A 13,251-nucleotide genomic window follows, 5' to 3' on the forward strand; every position below is an offset into this window, starting at 1 on the left:
CTATAGAACCCCTTTTAAAGGCATTGCGCTCGCTCACGCACGCGCACACCGCAGTTTAATCCCTCGGACGGGCTGTGTGAGGGGGCGCGTGCACGGGCAAGACGGGGGAGGTGGTGGTGGGGGGAGTGGGTGGAGCTAGTCAATGAAACCCCCTTGTTCATTCACAACCGCGGCTGACTTTGATCCCAGTGGGGGATTGTGGGTAATTGGAAACACTTTTAATAGCCTATATTAGCCTAGCTGTTAATTAGCCTGCAGAAATGAGAGCTGGTTCTCAAAATGTTCAGTGTCAAACAGAACTGAGGTTAGCTTCAATTTCAAAATATATAACAATAAAAATATATATAAAAAAAGATTCAACGTCAGCACGCACGTTCGACGCCGGTTTCTCCCCAGCGCCATGGAAACCGAGGCAGCCCACGCGCTCTGATAAGCCGCGGCAGATACTGGGGCGAGGGCCGATTGGTGCGCTCGTGCAGTGTCGTCACTCGCGCGTAAGCGACCCCTCCGGGGCTGTGGAGCACGTGACGGTCCGCGTCACCCACCTCCTCTAGTTGTGACAGGGCTATATATGTGTGTTGGTGAGGTAAAAAAAATAAATAAATAAAATAAATGTATAAATATATATCGGCTAAACTGGCTAATTTTAGCTCCATATGGAAAGTGAAGCCGCCGGGGTGCGCTCGTTGTGTTCAGCACCACGGACAGCACCGAGGCGGAGTGAAGCCGGGTCTCTGTCCCGGCGTCCGGGGTGCTGAAACACACGAAACCTGTTGCAGAGAGCCTCCCATTAACAAGAAGGGCTTTACACTGACCAAAAGGGTTCAAATTAACTGACAAGAAATGCAGTAAATAAGATTTCCTTTTAACCTGAAAATGGAAAAAAACGACCATATTTATTGTTGCAACAAACAGGACCTGGCTATATGTGACAACATCCTGTCCCATATGACTGTATATCTAGTGTGCATGCTCAGTAAGTGTCATGATTAGCACATTTATTTAGCCTCATTTTAAGGGGTCCAAAAACAGCAGCAGATTTAGTAAGAGACAAATTTATAAAAAAAACTGTATAACATCCAGGTGGTCAAACACAATTTATTTCTCTCAACTTTGTTGTTTTTTTCAGTCACTCTTCTTGCCTGCAATATCTCTCTCACACAGACATGCTAAGACACAACTCACACCACAGAGACAGAAAATTAGAGGAGGTGTAGGATGCCTTAAGGATTTGACAATGTGTTTATTCTTTTAAACGAAAAGGTTGCAAAAGTTCTCAAAACTCTTTCATAAAATGGTTAAACACAAGTGGAAATTCGTAATAAATAGCAACATAATTGTTTCCTTTTAAAGAGACAGATCTTGAAACATTTATAAACATTACAGATGGTCAGCAGCTGCACAGACGATGCCAACATCTGTAACGTAACATGATTTAAACTGAATAATTACAGTCATTAGTAAATTATTCTGAATGTGAGTCATCCTAAGCACAAGCTGGATGTTTTGATTTGTTATGTTTGAATAGATGGTTAAATCGTCATAGATGAATGTCTCCATTTAAGAAGAAAAAAGCTGTGAAAATGTACTCTCACCCCTCGTTTAAATGTGATTTTAGTTCATTTGTTGCAATAGACTTTAAACATGGTGCTACAGCTAAATAAAACAATTCTAAATGGGAATGAAAGTAGTAGTTTATTAGAAATTTGTTGTAACTTTTCCTTAATAAATGCTTGAGTCTCTAGGTTTTCAATCAGACACTAATCAGTAAGCAACCATGCCAGGTTTTATCACAGTGATGGTAATCATTTTCTTTTTTTCCCCTCCTTCTTTGCTGCTGCAGATTTGCACATGGAGCAAGAGTCGGTCCTTCCTGCCATCTCTCCCCCAGCCCCTCCTGCCAGAGCATCAGCACCTTGGCTTTAGACTGCTTACTGCTTATACAGTGTCACAGTACAGTAACAGTCTACAGTCATGGCTACTGAAGCCTGGCGATGCAACACGCACCCGCATGAGGACTATATTTAAAGAAGCGCACAGTGGAAGTGCACGGTATACTGTTAAAATGGCTGTCTTGTTAGCAGGATCTCACTGTCGGTGGTCTTTTTCTCTCTCTCTTCTTCTTCTTCTTCTTCTTCCTCCTCTTCTTCTCCTCTCCCACTCAGAGAGGAAACCTGTGTGGGCTGGCATTGGGGGGAGTCCTACACCCTGGAACTGCGTAGCCTTCACGGTCAAACCAATCAGATCTCGCAGCTTCCAGTTCCCATGCCAACTGCAGTCCCACCTCCACCCTGCTGTCTCCATGGCGACCGTGGCTTTAGATTGTTACTCTAGCAACAGCACCATGGTAACAGTCTACAGCCATGGTCGTTAGGGGCAGATGTCATCATGAGCTAAAACGAAAGAGCTGTGGTTTTTGATTGCACTTTTAAATTTTTTTTTTCGATATATATTGGAAATTTGCTTCTCTTTGTTATATTTGAATCATTAATATTTTTTGTTATGACCCTGTGTAACAAATCCAATCAACCTGATGCATTAACCAGTTGGTGTTTCATGACAGATATTGACACAAGTGAATACATGTTGCAGTTTTAGAAAGTTTATCTTTATTAACTGTTTCCGTGCGGTTTAATCATTACAGTACAGGCATAAATGCAAATATTACATCCCGCACAGATGAGTCAGACAGCTCCAACACCTGCTCTGCTCTCTGTTTATCAGACAAGAGGAGCCTTACTTCAAAGCAGCACAGTCAGGAAATCCCAGCAGGCAGCGCTGGAACCTGCAGGCAGATGCAGACACACACACACACACACACACACACACACACACACACACACATACCGCACACACACACTTGCACATATAAATATGAATCCACTTTTAGTATAAGCTTGCAACAAACTCATATTTACAGACGACTGAAACTCTGCAATAATCAGTGTTATTCTGCCCTCTAGAGGACAGTGTTTGCTATTGCTACCATTTTATTATTATTATTATTTTTTGCAATCAAATGTCTGAATTCATTAAATAAATCATTAAAATTGAACACTGTCTTGGGAATTCCTGCTAATTGTGACACCACTTTGACAGAAGATGATGTTTCGACAGGTCTGCAAAGAAAAGCTGATAAAACAAAACCAGTATGACAAGATGTCTGAGTCTCACGTGACCAAAATTATTCAAATTATTTGTAACAGAACTGCAGGCTCTAAAATTAAACAAACTGAAAAAACTTTAATTTTAATTCAGATTGCAATCTGTTAGGAAGAAACGAAACAAGAAGAGAGCACTGTTGTAGATAAAAACCAAAATATGTGCTTATAATTTAAACTAAAACAGCTACACTTTAAGAAGTAACGCTGCTGTCGGGCAGAAAACTTAAATCTCAATAAATGCAACTTTTTAGGAAGTAAAGAAGACATCTTTCTGTTAAATTTTTTTTAAAAATAGTCACACATTAACAAGCTCCTTTTGACACTTTTCATTAGTTAGCCATTAATAAAACCACAGACAGATGTGAAGGGTGGCCAAAACTTGAAAATGACAAAAAATGAAAATAGTTTGTAAGTTCTTTTTTTTTTTGCCTGACTACTACAAAATCCTACAACATAAATATCAGCATAAATAAAACGATATCAAATTTCTGCCATTCTTTGTTTTGTTTGACAACAATATTTTTACAGTATGTTTTTCCATCTAGCTCAACAAATTTAACAGATGCGGATTTATTGAAGAAAGGAAAAAGACAGTAAAGAAGCTAAGAAGTCACATTAGCTGTTTATCCTCCACCTCCCTGTACCGTAAAGGCTTATGTGCTGATGGATGAATAACAGCACATAAACTCTTACTGTTCAGGGCTGAGAAGCTCTCACTTCCTGCAGAAACTCTAACCTGAAACTCAACTTCAAACACCTAAATTAAAACTTATCTTTAAGTTTAACACATTTGTAGTAATATGTCTAAGAAGAATTTGCTTAGATCCATAAACTGTGATTATTCTGTCTACAGGACAGGTCATACCTTGACAACAATCACTGGAGGTTTGAACCACATTTAATCAGGACCTCCGTCAGAAAACAGTTCAGGAATCAAACAGTTAGGGGTTCAGGAAAACTAACAAGTAAAAAGCTCAATTTTATGGATCAACCAGACAACTATAGTAGGGTAAAGTAAAAAAAAAACTTCTATTGTAAAAAGTTTTTTTTTATTATTCAACTGCCGAAAGGTGTAACTGGACCAATGTTAGCAACTTGAGTAAACACAAAAAAGCCTAACTCAGTCACTTTTACAGATATTGAGGTAAAGTTTGGTGTGGTAGTAGCTGATAATAATCCCCAACTTATACTCTGAGGGCTAACTGATATCATGAAATCTAAATTAAAAACTTTGCCATTAACTGTTGGAATCAGCTCTGTTTTTTAGCAAAATATCTCAGTAAAAAGAAGATGGATTATAATCAAACTTTCAGAAAGTAATTACAGGATGCACATCTACAACTGATTACCTTTTGGAGTCAACCCAATTCAAGATGGCCACCCTAGTTAATTGCCCTTAGTCGACACAAAAATAGCTACACCTTGGTGAATTTTACGGCTACTGAGCTGAAGTTTGGTGTGGTAGTAGCTGAGAGTCATTTACAACACATACTGTAAGCGCGAGCAGATCTTGTGAGATATTGATTTACTGCACAAGACAGCACATGATGGTCGTTCTAAGATTTAACCAAAATGGCTACAACTCTGTCATTTCCCAACAAAAGAATGATCCTAGTCTTCAACTCCGGCATGAAAGGTGGCGGGTGATACAGTCCTTCCAGTAATGCTAGGCCCTAAATTGACTTTTTACTTTCCAAATAATTTCCCTCTGACCCACTGAGCCATGTGTTTTTTGTGCTGATAATTTTCCACTTCCAGTCTAATTGTCATAAACCAAACAGAATTGCACAACAGCTTTCGCATTTTTTTGTTTTTTTCAGTATGTGTGAGCCAAGACGTGCCTCTCTCGCCTCCACCGCAGTCCTTGTCCACAGCCACAGTGACTAATATTTACCCCACGGTGTCAGGCAGGCTCTTAAAAAGGACAGCCAAACCACAGCTCTCATTGCCAGGACCCATCCAAGGCCTCGAAAACAGGCCCGTTGAGCCGACAAACACACAAATGAGTGCAGATGACATCACACATTAAACAGCCACTACCCTAACTTCAGGCAACCTTGGCCGTGTCCTAAAGTCACCTTCCTCTGTTAAAAAAAAGATGCTTATTCATTCAGTATAAGCGTTCCTGGAGATCATGCTGGTTATGAATTCTTTGCAGCCGTTAACCAAATAAAAGCCAGAAATTGGTTTCATTCCATAGATATAACACACAGCTGATCCATTGTTATAAATCTGGACTTCTGACTGGATTAGAGACGGTTTGACCCCAGTAAGAGCACACACTGTCCACAAAAACAGGAAAACCACAAAATAGAGGAAAAGCAAAAGTATGCGAGTGTGAAAGCAATAACAAATGACCAAATTTCAACCATGTCGGGACACACACACACACACACACACACACGCAGAAACACACCCACATGTGCACACACAGACATAAACACTCAATGGATGCTGTCTGGGTTCAGGTCTGACGCAGAGCAGAATACAAGACTATGTAGTTTCATGTCGTAAATAGAAATTCAACACACGTCTAAATATAATCCAGCTGTTCTGTCTTTCATTGGTCAACACATGCACCCAGATTAACTCAAGATCTGAGCAGCACATCCTTACTTTATGCCATCTGTGTTCAGTAATGCAGGCACTCCCATTCACAATACAGCCACAGAAACAAACAGAGAGGCATCTGGTACTGAACATACCTCTGCTGAGTTACAACATTTCTAACAGCATGCTATGAATTCAGTTAAATTACTAGGATGCTCTTCATAAATGTGAGGAAAATGACGTTAAATAGCAAGACAGTAGAACAATTACTTCTTAGTTTAGAGCAGAACTTTGATGATGATGAAAAATAAAAACAAAGCACCAGAAGAATAAAGAGTCCATAAATCGAAAGGTGCTGATTCCTCTGCTGAGTATGTTGCCATCACTGGTTATTCCCGGCAGAGCGGTCAGCGGTGGAAGAGTTATTGTCAGAGTTGGTCAGCTTCTCCAGTGTCTGGGCGAAGTCTGGGCCATGGGATGACCAGGCTCTTTGGAGTTTAAGTACAAGTCTTATATAGAGCCCCACTCCACGTGGCCCCTCCCCGCCTTCCGTCTCCCCTAACAACAAACGCTCCAAAACAAGGGCCAGTTTGTGCTCTGACACACCCCTCTGCTTCATCGCCCCAAAAAACTCCACAGAGGCAAAGAGGGGAGGAAAAAGTGATACTTCAATCGGGCCGGGAACTCGAACGAGTCCCGACTCTCCCATTCCAACAGCCAGGGAAAGGCTGAGAGCGGGAGAGGGTGAGGAGGAGGGGGAGTAACTCCACCCTCATCTGTCTCTGCCTCTCATTCCATTATTTCCCGGCTGTTGTGCAACAGGAGGAACGGATTCCTGAGAAGAGAGTCACGGCTCTGTTGTAAAACTTACTGGCAAGAGTGACCCTCTGTGTTTTTCTTTTACTGTTTCCCTTCCTCGCTCACTCTCTCCATTCCCCTCCACTTGTTATCAAAACCATGTGTATGGGAGTGTGTGTGTGTGTGTGTGTGTGTGTGTGTGTGTGGTATGAGGTCTTGAAGGGACACAAGGGCCACAGGGGAGCACAGGGGAGAAGGAATATGAGTTACGGTGCTGAAAAACACCAACATCAGGACAACTGGAGCTTTAGACTAAAATATTCTTATGTTGAGAAATGACAGAGTTATAGCCGAACCTTTAAAATACCATTACGTACATGCATGATCTGTTTGTTGCTTGGAGAATGTTGTGAATGACTCAGCTACTTCTACACCAAATTTTAGTCCAGTGCCTATAAAATTCACTGACATATAGCCATTTTTGCGTGGACTGAGGCTGATTAGGTCAGCCATTTTGAGTAACTCCAAAATATGTCAATGCACACCCAGTGGTTATTTTCTGAGTTTCACTAAAATCAGTCCCTTAGTTGGAGAGATACTTTGCTAAACTGTTTTGTTTAAATTCAACAGTCAATGCCAGAGTTTTGAAGCAAAGATGGTGCACAATGTTCTACCCTCAAAGCATGTGCTGGGGAGGATGCTCAGCTATTACCAGATCAAATTTTAGCCCAATATCTGTAAAACTGGCTGACTTATAGCTATTTTTGTGTTAGCTGTGGCAGGCATCTTAAATTAGGTTGATTCCAAAAGTTAATCGGTTGTAGACATTCATCCAGGGATTACTTTGTGACAGCTTCACTAAAATCCGGTTAGTGATTCATGAGATGTTTTGCTAACAGTCTAGACAAATGACACACACAAACAAAAACATTATCGCTTCACCTTTGCCTTCGACAGAGGGCGATGAGTAGAAAAATCATTAAGAGAGCAACACCATTTTGTTTCAACACGATCGTTTTTTTTTTAATTTCAGCTGGGGCAGTTGGGCACCAACAAGAGCCCGCAGCTGTCTGCAGCCTTTCCAGCAGACTTTGGAGACACCAAATCAAACTGAGGCCCAATCAGACGACACACAGGATGTAGAAGACGGGGGCGAGTATGTTGATGAGGAAGGTTTGACGTGAGGAAGAGTCTGATGGGAGATGAAAGAAGCAGAGGGAGAGAGGTAGAGGAGGAGAGAGAGCGAGGGAGCACATCTGGAAATAATTGAAGGCACGCAGCCTGACAGGCACATGCTTCGGCAACAAAAAGAACAACACGTACTTGAACCCTGCACACAAACGTGTCTGTGTAACCCCCCCTTTATTCATCCCTAATATCAAAACACCTAATGTGATCATTAAGATCCTCTGCAGGATTCTTCATTACTCCTCCCACTGTGCTGTGGGAACAGATGACTTCCTGACCCGACCACGGCTGAGGAGATCAAAACACGTAAAAAGAAGAAAAAAAACACTCCGATTTTGATTTTTTTAGACCAGTGGGTGCCAAGCCTTTTCAGCTTCCAACCCATAAAAAAACAGCAGCAGAGACTTGTGATCCCAACAGCTTTTGGTTGAAGCCCACAAACACCAATAGTTTCAAATAATCAAATGCTAAACAACAAGCAGGGCATTTTTTTTTTTACCCATTTATCAATAACATGTTTTATTTTTTTCCTGAAATCATCTCAAGACGCCCAACTTGTTGTTGTGTGAGCCACATTAGTTTGTTATCTGCTGATGTAGGTTTCTTCCATTTCTGGATCCAGAGGTAAACTGCACCCACTGATGTGTATCTTGGAAGTGTTACTGGACTCACGCAGAGGTTTTCACTAGAAAACCTTGTGTTTTAATGGCTGTTTTAAACCCCATTCAAAGGTCACATGTTTTCACCCTTTCCACAAGGCTTTTAAATATATGCAGTAAATGATAAAAACATTATTCTAATTTATTCAAATCTTAGTCTTGGAAATGTCAATTGCTCAACTATTTGTTAAGTAGTTTTTTTTTCTTCTCTTTATATGTAGAAAAAAAACGTCCATTTTTTTTTTTTTTTTTAATTTCCTGAAAACATTGGTGCAGGATTTCAAAATAAGATCCCCTTGTAAAATAAAATAACATAACAAAATTTTTTAAAATAAATCTCAACCCTTCAGCATTTTTAGATTTCACTCCACTTTTTGAAACCGGGCGGTAACAGTTCTGCCTTGTTGTGAAAAAGCACAGATTTTATTCTAAGTCCAACCAAAGATCACAGTGAAGCTACTGCTCAGCTCCCAAAACTGACAAACAAACCAAAATAAAACCTTAAATAATCTCATTTATTGTTTGTTTTAATAGATGTTTTCCCCGAGAAGATTAACAGTCTTCATATCATTTTGAATGAATCAATTGAAAACACAAACATTAAACATTCAGAGCACAATGATCATGATTTGGAACCAACTATGTCAAACAGGAAAGGCAGTTCCTGTAATATGTAGTTGAGTCTCACTCTGCGGCAGGTTTTTACTGAGCTGTTTTACTGGAATCTCTTGAGAAAGTCCTGGTACGTTTGTCTGTGAGCAGACGCAGCAGGAACAAAATGGCCCCCGGGATGGATGAGGACCTGAGGGTCGTGGAAGGAGGGGAGAAGCTCCCTGCTCATGGTGTCAGGGATCACTCTGTCCTCCAGCCCAAACACGTGCAGGGACGGGATCTGGAGGGGGGCCGCGTAGAACTTCTCGTGTTCCTTACAGGCGCTGCGGAAACCGGCGACAAGAACGGCGAAGCGGAAGTTGAAGAGCGGCTCCAGTTTCTGCTCCTGAAGGGAGCACAGCATGGCCACAAAAGCTGCTCCCTGACTGAAGCCCAGGATGCCGTCAAATGGGCCCTGGGCCTCCACGGCTTCTCTCACGGCGGCCACGCTCTCGTCGAGGCCGAGGCTCTGCTCACACTGCTGCTGAGCGTTGAAGCTCTTAGCCTGGATGTCAGAAAACCACCAGCCCCTGGGGTCCTCGTCCCCTCCGGACCCAGAATTATTCTCCTGGGTTGGAACCTCTTAAAAGATAAAGAATAGATGTTTTAATAACTACTCAAATAAAAGCAACAATAGGTTCCTTTAATTTTTTGTATTTTTAGATTTTCTGCTTTAATTTAAAGATTGTGGATGGCTGGTATTAGGTGCTAAACACAAAAAAACAATTTAAATGAGGAATTTAGTATTAATAAACTTAACCTATTAGTGACGAATAGTAGTAGCTGACTGCATGAAAATGGATACTGGATTTAAGGTATGGATGTCCAGTTTTGTGCTGCTTTATAATTTCATTTTCCTACATTTTGCAGGAATATATTTCAACTCACTTAACTGAAATCTATCCATCTATTTTTTCATTGCTTATCCATTGTTAGGTTATGGTGGCAGACGGTCCAGAAGGAAAACCCAAACACCTCTTGCCCTAATGACACCCTCCAGCTCCACCCGGGTGGAGGCATTTCCAGGCAAGAGCGGATATATAATCCCTCCTGTGGGTTCTGCATCTTCCTTGAGGTCTCCTGCCAGTGGGAGGTACCTGGAAACCCTCCAGAAGGAGGCACCCAGAGGGCCCAGCTGGATGCTCTCACATCAAATGACTCCTTGCGATGCAGAGAAGTGGCAACCCTTATTTCTGAGGCCAAGCCCTACCACATGACAGAGGAAGTCCATTTCATCCGCTCAGAACCAGGATCTTGTTCTTTGGTTGATGATCTATAACCACAGGTGAGGGTCAGAATGCAGCCAAACCAGTAAATTCACAGCTTTGCAGCTCAGTGCCTTCTTCACCAAAACAGACTGGAGAAATGCTCTCATCACTGCAGACCAGGTCCGATCCGGCGACTCAGCTCCCGCTCCATCATCCATCACAACATCTGAACTCCACCCACCTTTTTCTGGTTGAGGAGCATTTATGTGACAGCTGTAGTTATTACTTACTGTTAAAAACAGCCTCAACAATCATTATGCCATTTAGTTTCAGCTTTTTATGTTTGTTTTGTTTGACAAAGAGGACAAAATATGATATCAATAATAATAATTGATCATTTAAAGAATACAAGCTTGAGGGGGAACGTTTGGCATCTAGTTGCTCATATTTCTTTCTGAACACTGAAACTTTTGAGTGTTTAAAGTCTGTATATCTGGTCACAGAACAGAGTGGAAAACAGTTGAGTGCAGAGCTTTTACTTCCGGGTCCTAAACTTTTGCTCGTTCGGTGTTTTCTTTCGACCCACCTTCTCCGGCGCTGCTTTGCCGCACGGTGAGCGGCGCGTTCATGAAAACCAGCTCCACTTGCTTCTTCAGCAGCTTCCTCAGAGCTCCGGTCTTTTCACGGAACGAGCCGCCGTTCTGACGGTAACCGTGAACACACAGGACCCGGAGAGGAGCCATGAGGAGAACCGCTCACCCTTAAAACCGGACACAAGCGGACGGCTGCTTTCAGTTAACGTCATTTAACATAAAAAATAAATCGTTGTTACGCGAAGACAAGTTTAACTACTTAATTAGATAAGTAACAGAATATATGAACAACTAGAAACACTTTCTTAGTGCCTGAAATTGATACAATTTAAAAATAACTGCACGACTCAAGTTTAACCGGAAGTAATGACATGTACTTCCGGATTTTCTTTTCAACGTAAAAGCACCTACTTTAAACAAATGCAATAAAGTCTGACTTAAATGTAAAAGACAAAACAATGCCTTAATTAATTCAAAGCTAGTCATATATGATCAAATACAAATAACGCTTAAAAAAATACCCCTGCCAAACTTTAACTTTAGCTTAAATCAAATGCCTCCATATTTAGAGATAAAACTTCAGTGAACACAAAGCATATCTGTCTGTGTTCACCTCAACAAGTTTCATGGTAGCATCTGTTACTAATGTTTTATAATAAAAAATTAAATTACTTACAGGCTGTTTTCTAAAATGAAAACAAGCCCGAACTCCTAACTTCTTTAGATACAGCAGACTTTCCGGCTGTATTCTCATCGATCCTTTTACCTGGAAAAACGTTCTGTTCCCTATTAAAGTGGAGTTTTTTAAATAAATAATTAATTGATTAAGTAAAGGAGCATTACATCCATGACAACACAACTTTTATAAATAGCGGTTATTGACGGGTGAGATAAAAAAATCTAGTAAAAACTTTAAAAACAATAATTTTGTTAAAACAGTTTCAACAATAGTAGGAATTGTGTTCAACTAAAATAAATACTTGTAAACACAACAATAATCCTAAATAAGCTAAGATATAATAATTAGACTGGTAACATCAAGAGTGTATTTAGAAAATGTTAATTACAATCAATCAATCTGCAGTGACTATTGTAGCTGACAGTTTGAAAGCTCCTCACATTTTTTCCCATACTCTGCCCGTTTGCTCTGCTTTCATTCAGCATAACATTTATTAACAACATACAAACTTTATGACTCACTCATCATGTGTAATAACAGCCATCTGACATGCCACTCTTATGTTGAACACATGATAGACTAAATATAATTTAGTGTTTATTCAGAAAATGATCAAGCTGAATATTCACAGGAAGCAAATATCACCTTCTCTTCTCCTTCCAGCTGAAACCTTTTACACTGACATTTTTTATTTTTATTTTTTTCAGATGTGAGGCTGACCGCTAAAGACATTTTTACTGCGACACCTCCAACTGAAAAAGGTGACACAAAATACCAAATAAAGGAAACTCTTGTGACAAGTTCAGTCTCTCACATCTTGGCAACAGCACATCTTTGACAAAGGTTTTTTTTAAAAATGAAACGCTAAATCTAGAGCTCAGGAGGGGCTTATCAGACTCCTTTCCCCCTCCAGAGGCCGCACGGTTTTCAGTTTTAGATTTGCTCTTGACAAACGTAAAATGTCAATATTCTAAAATTCACATTTACATTCCAGAGGGGTTTGTAGCAGATGACATTTAGCTTTTTTGCAGAGTTTGGAGAAGGCCTGCAAGTTCTCAAAACCAAAAAGAGGCACTGGTTTATCCCACACAGATGCACGATTGTATTGCTCAACTTGTTATGGTCTGTGAGCATCAAATGAACTCACGCAGATTAAATATTCTAAAAAACAGCAACAACATTGTGGCAGACATCCACTGAAACCTTTCATTGTGTTACAGAATAAAAAACACAGCTACTCTAATCCTTTTTCAAAAAAAGAACAGAGGAACATTTTGCTTTCAGAAACACCATATTTTCTCTCCTGATATGCTGTTGGCTTCACTTTAAAATTTTAAATGAAAAAAAAAAGACTCAGTTTGATGGTTTGCAGCCATCCACAGGAGGACAGTGTTGCATCATGGATAACTGATGCAAGTTAGCAGCTACAACCAAGAAGCTGCATGTGTGCGCAATAAGCAACATGTTGACAGTGAGTACATCCATAGAATAATAAAAAAGTGGAGGCGTGCACAATATTTGAAGAAGCAGCTTCATGCAGTACTATAGAATTTATAAGAGAGATTTGAAAATCATCTCTGACAGCACGATCTAGCATTCCTAGAGGGAATGCCTATCGCCTGCTGTCTAGCACTTAAACATTTTAAAAAGATCCTATGTGGTCAGTTAGTCCTCAGAGTATGTGATAGAGGTGACTCTCAGCTACTACCACACCAAATTCTAGCTCCATATCTGTAAAATTGACTGAGCTGTAGACGTTTT

The 13,251-nt window shown here is 40.6% G+C and overlaps 1 protein-coding gene across 1 annotated transcript; it reads right to left on the minus strand.

The window, feature by feature from the left end:
• Window positions 1-8,853: 8,853 nt before the first annotated feature.
• ovca2 (OVCA2 serine hydrolase domain containing) lies at window positions 8,854-11,176 on the minus strand. The gene is made up of 2 exons (XM_017437277.3): window positions 10,805-11,176; window positions 8,854-9,592 (listed from the first exon to the last, which is right to left on the minus strand). Exons 1-2 carry the CDS (start codon window positions 10,959-10,961, stop codon window positions 9,075-9,077), a joined length of 675 nt encoding a protein of 224 aa, XP_017292766.1. The 5' UTR covers window positions 10,962-11,176; the 3' UTR covers window positions 8,854-9,074.
• Between the last annotated feature and the right edge of the window lie 2,075 nt (window positions 11,177-13,251).

The sequence above is a fragment of the Kryptolebias marmoratus genome, linkage group LG13 (assembly GCF_001649575.2).
Source record: "Kryptolebias marmoratus isolate JLee-2015 linkage group LG13, ASM164957v2, whole genome shotgun sequence".
NCBI lineage: Eukaryota > Metazoa > Chordata > Actinopteri > Cyprinodontiformes > Rivulidae > Kryptolebias > Kryptolebias marmoratus.

What these genes read in the sequence shown, in the direction of transcription:
- ovca2 (XM_017437277.3), bottom strand. Translation starts at nt 10,961, where the DNA reads ATGGCTCCTCTCCGGGTCCTGTGTGTTCACGGTTACCGTCAGAACGGC. An exon ending in GCAAAGCAGCGCCGGAGAAG is followed by an intron (nt 9,593 to 10,804) that starts GTGGGTCGAAAG and finishes TTATCTTTTAAG; the next exon opens with AGGTTCCAACCCAGGAGAAT.